Genomic DNA, 6,000 nt, shown 5'->3' with positions numbered 1-6,000 from the left:
AATTATTGTGTATTCTCGGTTGCTCTTGGAAGTCAAAGTGGGCAATATTAAAAACTGCAGCAGGCATACATATAAACAGGGAATATTCAAGGCAAACAGAGGTGTATAGTTATTCTATGCATGAGTCAGATTTGAGAAAAGCTAGCCTGGTGGTTAAAGAACACAACCCTTAGGACAGACAGACCAGATTCTGTCCTACTTACTTATGTGATTTTGACCAAGTTCTTTTATCCTTCTGTTTCTTTATATAGAAAAGAGCTATGGCTGTACATTTAGCACAATATTCTCTTTTGGCAAAAGTTGCTCTGGGTCCATTTGTGTTCTCTGCAACTTAATCCTTTCCAGTGTGCAAGCATTTTTAAGTTGTTTGGTGAAGTATTACATTTGACTTTTAACTGCTCATTACTTTGGGCAAAGCTTATGTAGTGCTGCAGAGACTAGAACCTATGCAGAGATAGTGAGAGGATGTTATAAGCTTATTCTGCCGGCTTATAAAAAAGTTTAACCTTTTCTCCTCTTCCTCCACCTGCCACCAAGAGATGAGAAAGAAGGCAGAGCCTGGAAATGCACACCAAGCAATACTTCTGTGTCAGTTTGCCTTTTATTCCTCTGCCAGTACTTCCCAGAGAGATTTCACCAAAAGTGCCTAAGCTTGCCATGGCCATTGTTGTGAAGCAAGTTTCTCTCTATCGCTAGTCGCATCCCCTTTTCCTTCTCCTGAGGGCTTAATTGATGTTTGGGGGCAGGAAATAAAATTTAAACTAAAACATCAATTGAAAGAGCCTTCGTCCTAAGTGTGGTAGTTTGGAGTGTGAATCTTCTCAGAGTCTAGTGAATTCTGCTCCAGTGGAAACTGTTATTAAGGGACACCCATAGAAACACTGCTTACTGTAAGAAATCATGACACAATACAGAGCCAAGATCGACTTTATTCTTCATGTGAAAGACTACAGAGAGCCATGCTCAGTAGTTCACCCTCCAGTGTTGGCCAGCAGCTTACCTTTTGAAGGCAGACAGCAGCCCGGGCCTTCAGAAGGTGACTAGGCAGCCCAGAGCACCCTACTGACAAGTGTGCTCAGCCATCCAGCACAGAGGGAAAGGTCCCTGTTATGGCATCATATATAAGCCTGCTGCAATAAGGTTTGCTGGTGCAAAGGCTGTCTCACTGAGGACCTAGTCCTGGAAGCCTTCTCCTCCGGCGAGCTGCCAGCTCAATCTTCTGAACCAGGCTCACGTCCCAGGGATGGGTCACAAAGCTGACGACAGTGCCTGGCACTTCGCTCCCCACCCGGCCCACCCTCCCTGCTCTGTGGATGTAGTCTTGTAGGGTGAGAGGGAAATCATAATTGATGACTAGCTCCACCTGGGTGCTGTCCAGGCCCCGAGAGGCGATGTCTGTGCAGAGAAGTATGTCTCGGGAGCCCTTCTGGAAGGACTGGAAGATGCCTGCTCTCATTGAGGCTGGCATCTGTCCCTGCAGTCTTAAGTGTTGGATTTTGTGGTCATCCAGAATATACCCCAGCCAGTTCACAGTGCTGGAGCAATTACAGAACACCAGAACACTTCCTGCGGGGCCAGTCCTATATGCTCTGTCACGCTGCTTGAGGATCGGCACCAACCCAGTCACCTTCTCTGTTCCCTTCAGTCTCATGAATGTCTGTCTGACATGAGGCATGATGCAGTGGAGCTTGTCACTGGTAACAGTGGTTAGAGAGTCTAAGCTGGTAACTTTACTCAGCAGCTGGCCTACACCTTCGGGAAATGTGGCCCCCACCAGCACTAACTGAGCTTTGGGATTGAAGGGGTCTTTTAAGTCAGCTGGGCCTTCTGCTATATGGCTCCCCTCCAAGATGTAATCCACCAGTTCCAGGAAGCTTTCATCCAACAGCGTGTCTGCCTCATCCAACACCAAGAAGGAGAGCTGCTCCAGGCTGATCAGTTGAGTTTTCAGGGCCTTCCACAGAGCCCCCGGAGTGGCCACTAGTATATCTGCTGGAGGATGTTTGGACAGTTGCAGCCTGATCCTACTCATGCCATGGCCTCCCCCTAACTCCCGCACCTGGAGGCCCAAGGAGCTGCCCAAGGGCTGGGCCACGGCCCGCACCTGTTCGGCTAATTCTCGAGAAGGCACAAGAACCAGGCCTCGAGGCGCAGGGATACGACAAGGGTCCAGGCTTGGCTGGCCCAAGAGCCGTTGAAGGAGAGGTAGTAAGTATCCTAGAGTTTTGCCACTGCCGGTTTCTGCGGCGCAGAGGATGTGGCGACCGCGGAGGAGTGGGGGAATGGTACTCGACTGCACGGTTGTGGGCCGAACAACTTCGGGAGCAGCCTCTTGTAGTGCGCTCAGAACGCGGTGCTCCAGACCCAGATCGGTGAAGCTGCCCTTGGGCGAGAGGTTCCGCAGCGCTGGAGCCTCATGTTGCGCGCGCTCGATGGAGAAATGGTCCCCGTGGGCGCGCCGATTCCTCCAGCCGCGCGAAGCGAGTGGCGCGGGCTCCCAAGGGCCCAGCGTGAAGCGAGCCGGCTGGTTCAACTCCGGTCGCCGCGCTGAGATCAGCAGCGACCCAGGTCGCACCAGCACCGGCCGCGGGGGGCTCCGCTGCCCGCTCTGCCGCTCTTCCTGCCGCCGCTGTAGAGCCCGCGGAATGCGCACCACGGGCAGGGGCTCGTTGGGACCGCGGACCGTCAGGTCCCGGCGAGGCGCCAGAAGCAACCGAGCCACGAGCGACAACAGCCGCGGCTGCCGCGCTAGAGCCATACTCCCCTCGGTGCGGGAGAGGCGCATGACAGTGACGTCACGGGCGCGCCAAGGCCTCGTGGACGGTGGCTGGCGCGGCTCAGTAGAGCCCGCGGAATTGCCGAACTGTGTGGAAGGAGCGGGATCTGTAGAGCTCAGCAGCGGCGAGGTCTGTAGGTCCGAACAGGGGATGGTGACTCCAAGCCCCGGCCAACCTTGGGGAAGGATGCGCGGTGGAGGCAGGACCGGGGTCCGGCGATACGCGGCGATGGGGCCCTGGCATTACGAACCAGGAGGGCGGAGGGCTTGTGGCGATCCGATGTCCGATCCCTGCAACGCTCATTTGTCGCCCTCACAGCCCCTGTCATGGCTTGGCCAGTTCGGGTCTCCCCCTGTAACTTTACAAGTATTTATTGAGAGTCTGAGTGAATGGTCAGGCCTGGGGGCCGAGACCAGGAGTCCGGAGTCGTAGATCCAGGCTCACCCTTCCCTTAGAGCTCCCCAGAGAGCTGAGGGCCCCGAGGGCAAGCTGATGGCCTTCAGCGTATCTTCTCTTCAGTCCAGAGAACTCATCGCTTGGTACTTTTCCCCTCTCTTTTCAGCCGAGGGTCATTCTCCCCTCCCTTGTCACCCTTTCCAGCTTCTCATCCTGAACCCACTGCTTTCTTGGCTAGTTCACCTCCACCGGCTTTCCAGTCAGATACCTCAGTTCCGTAAATAGCAGCGAGGAGGGTCCTGCTACAGATTTGTGGCTTTTCTCACAAAACCACGGTCAGGCAGAATATTTTACTTGAATTCAGTTGTTCAGGTTGCCCAAAAGCTTACACTACTGGTACTTCTTGAACGGATCCCGAAAATGGGTGTCAGATCATTTCTGTAATTTCCAGTGCCTGGGGTAGGAGATAAGGTAAATGTGGATTAACCACCTGGGAGGTTCTTAACATCTGGAGAAAGAGTTTTACTTTCATTAGATACCGTTATAGAGATAAATACTATTAAATTTCAAATAGCATTTTGATACACGATAGACTTTCTGGAGAGTTACCTGTTAAACCAGCAGAGGAGAGAGTTTTGAGTACTCATGGGTGAACAGAGTCATTGGATAGAGCAGTGGCTCTTGCGTGAGGGTGATTTTGCCCTCACCCTTCCCCCAGGACATTTGACAATGGCTGGAGACATTTTTCTTTGTCACATCCGGGGGGTCGGGTGGGGTGCTGCAGGCCTCTAGTGGGTGGAGGCCAGGATGCTACTACATATCGTACGAGGCATAGGACAGCCCTCCCCACCACCCCAAAGAATTATCTGGCCCCAAATGTCAATAGTGTGCTTTGGAGAAACCTTGGATAGAGGCTGAGGACTGAAGAGAGGCTGAGGTTGTCACAGGTACTCTCACTTCAGGTGGTCAGTCACATTTGCCAGACTCTTGTGTGGCCCTGCCCCTTTCCCAGAATCTGTAGCAGGCACACTGATGCCGTGGTTGTCATGTCCTTGGGATGAGAAAACCTTGGGGGCTCCTGAAAGTTATAAACACAGGAAGGAGTGATTTAGGAGGGTGACGTGGGAGAAGAGGACTTTAGGAAGAACAAAATTGTCCTCATGTGTTTGGGAAATGTGCCAGATGGAAAAGAGATGAGGTGTGCCATGGGGTGTACCATTCCAGAAGGCAGACTGGGACTGATGCTTGACAGGGAGTCAGATTCTGAATTTGATATAGACTGCCGTAGCAACTAGAAATGCCTAGATCTGTCTAGAGAGTGCTGGGTTTTCTGTCACTGCAAAGTTCATGTATAGGCTGATGACCACTGATTGGTGATATGATAGAGGGGAGTTGATATAAAGGATGCTCTAAGATATTGTGACTCTACACTACTTTTACGATTCTTTCCCAGAACTCGGAGCTCCTCGTTCGTTAGCTGAAGAGCTCCTTGGATGTCTGCTCTGACATGTTTCATCTGTTTACATGTGCCACTCATTTTTCAGGTACAAAACAAAGAATCGCTTTGCACAAAGCCAGAAGGGATACACTGAAAGAATTATCAGAAAAGAATAATACATAGGTATGTATTTGCATTGACTTTCTCCAAATATTTGAGACAGGGTAGCTGGTTAGTGGCTGCTTTCTCATGCTTGAGCCCTTACAATGTGATCACCTCAGAATGTCATAGGGATTGGAGCCTGTCTGAGCCTGTCTGTCTCTGCCCATGGCCCCTAGTTTCTTCTTGTCATTGCTTTAGTTACTGTGTAAGGCCCTTCTCTTTTCCTCCTGCTCACAGCAGACATTGAGTAACCTCTAGTTGTTACTGAGATGCATATTTCACAGTATAGTACTTTAGAAATGAGAAAGGTTTACTTATTGTGGAAACAAATGTAGGCTCCTGGGAGTGTTAGTGTCACTCGGTAATGTTTTTCCCAGGGCTGCCATGGTAACTGACGTTGCCTGCTTACTCCCTAAGGTTTGAGAAGAACTCTTCCTTGGATCTCAGGTGATAGTGGTACATTCCTTCATTTATTTATTCATTTAGTAAATATTTTCTGAGCACCATGTATGTGCCAGGTACTTTTCATATGGACAGTGAACAAAACAGACAAAATTCCTGCCCTAGTGAACTGTATATTCTGATTTAATTGGCTTGGGGTGAGCCCTGGCCATTGGTAGTTTTAGAAATCTCTCCAGATGATTCTAATGTACACCTAGGTTTGAGAATCACAGTTATAAATGAAGCACTTTGGGAATTGCAAAGGCATTGCAGAAATAAAAAGTGGCTATTGGTATTCCTTCACTATTCCTGCATTTTCCTGCCTGCATCAGGACTGTTGTACAAGTGCTGATCATTTTCTTTTCAGCCCTTTTCGCTGTTTGCCTAGACCCTTTATCCCTCTTTCTAACCTAACACCCTACCTCCTTCTTGTCTTTCAACCTCCAGTCCATCATCTGTTTGGGATTTATCCTAAATTTGGTGGGAAGGCATTGCAGGGTATAAACAGAGAAGTGGTGTTAGCAGAGATGCCTTTTTCAGACACCATACTGGCTATTGTAAGAGAATGGATAGGAGGGAGCAGGAGTAGATTTGGGGAGACTCATTAGGAGACTGGCTTTGTGCACAGTGGTGGCCTTGCAGATGGAGTAAAGCAGGCAGGTTAGAGTCATATTTGGAAGGTTAGTGATGGCTTGGAGGTGAATAGGAGATAGTGATGAATTGGATGTGGGGAATGTGGGTTAAGGATGTGTAATTGGGTAAATGGAGGTGCTACTTACTGAAACG

General features: G+C 50.0%; 2 protein-coding genes across 4 annotated transcripts in view; one reads left to right on the top strand and one right to left on the bottom strand.

Moving 5' to 3' along the window:
- Window positions 1-985: 985 nt before the first annotated feature.
- On the bottom strand, window positions 986-2,758 carry DDX28 (DEAD-box helicase 28; the record flags this gene model as incomplete). Its single annotated transcript, XM_082862667.1, has 1 exon — window positions 986-2,758. The coding sequence occupies one exon, from the start codon at window positions 2,756-2,758 to the stop codon at window positions 1,163-1,165; it is 1,596 nt and encodes a 531-aa protein (XP_082718793.1). The 3' UTR covers window positions 986-1,162.
- A 117-nt stretch (window positions 2,759-2,875) lies between these two features.
- Window positions 2,876-6,000, top strand: part of DUS2 (dihydrouridine synthase 2) — a 41,110-nt gene continuing 37,985 nt past the window's right edge. For 2 of the 3 annotated variants that reach the window (XM_082862669.1, XM_082862668.1), the window contains exons 1-2: window positions 2,877-2,906; window positions 4,718-4,794. The gene's annotated coding sequence lies outside the window, so the exon portion shown is untranslated. Of the gene's footprint in view, window positions 2,907-4,717; window positions 4,795-6,000 lie in introns of all 3 variants that reach the window. The other variant, XM_082862670.1, reaches the window with a different exon arrangement.

The sequence above is a fragment of the Leucopleurus acutus genome (assembly GCF_964270905.1).
Source record: "Leucopleurus acutus genome assembly, chromosome: 20".
Taxonomy (NCBI): Eukaryota; Metazoa; Chordata; class Mammalia; order Artiodactyla; family Delphinidae; genus Leucopleurus; species Leucopleurus acutus.
This window is presented reverse-complemented; position numbering and strand designations above follow the sequence as displayed.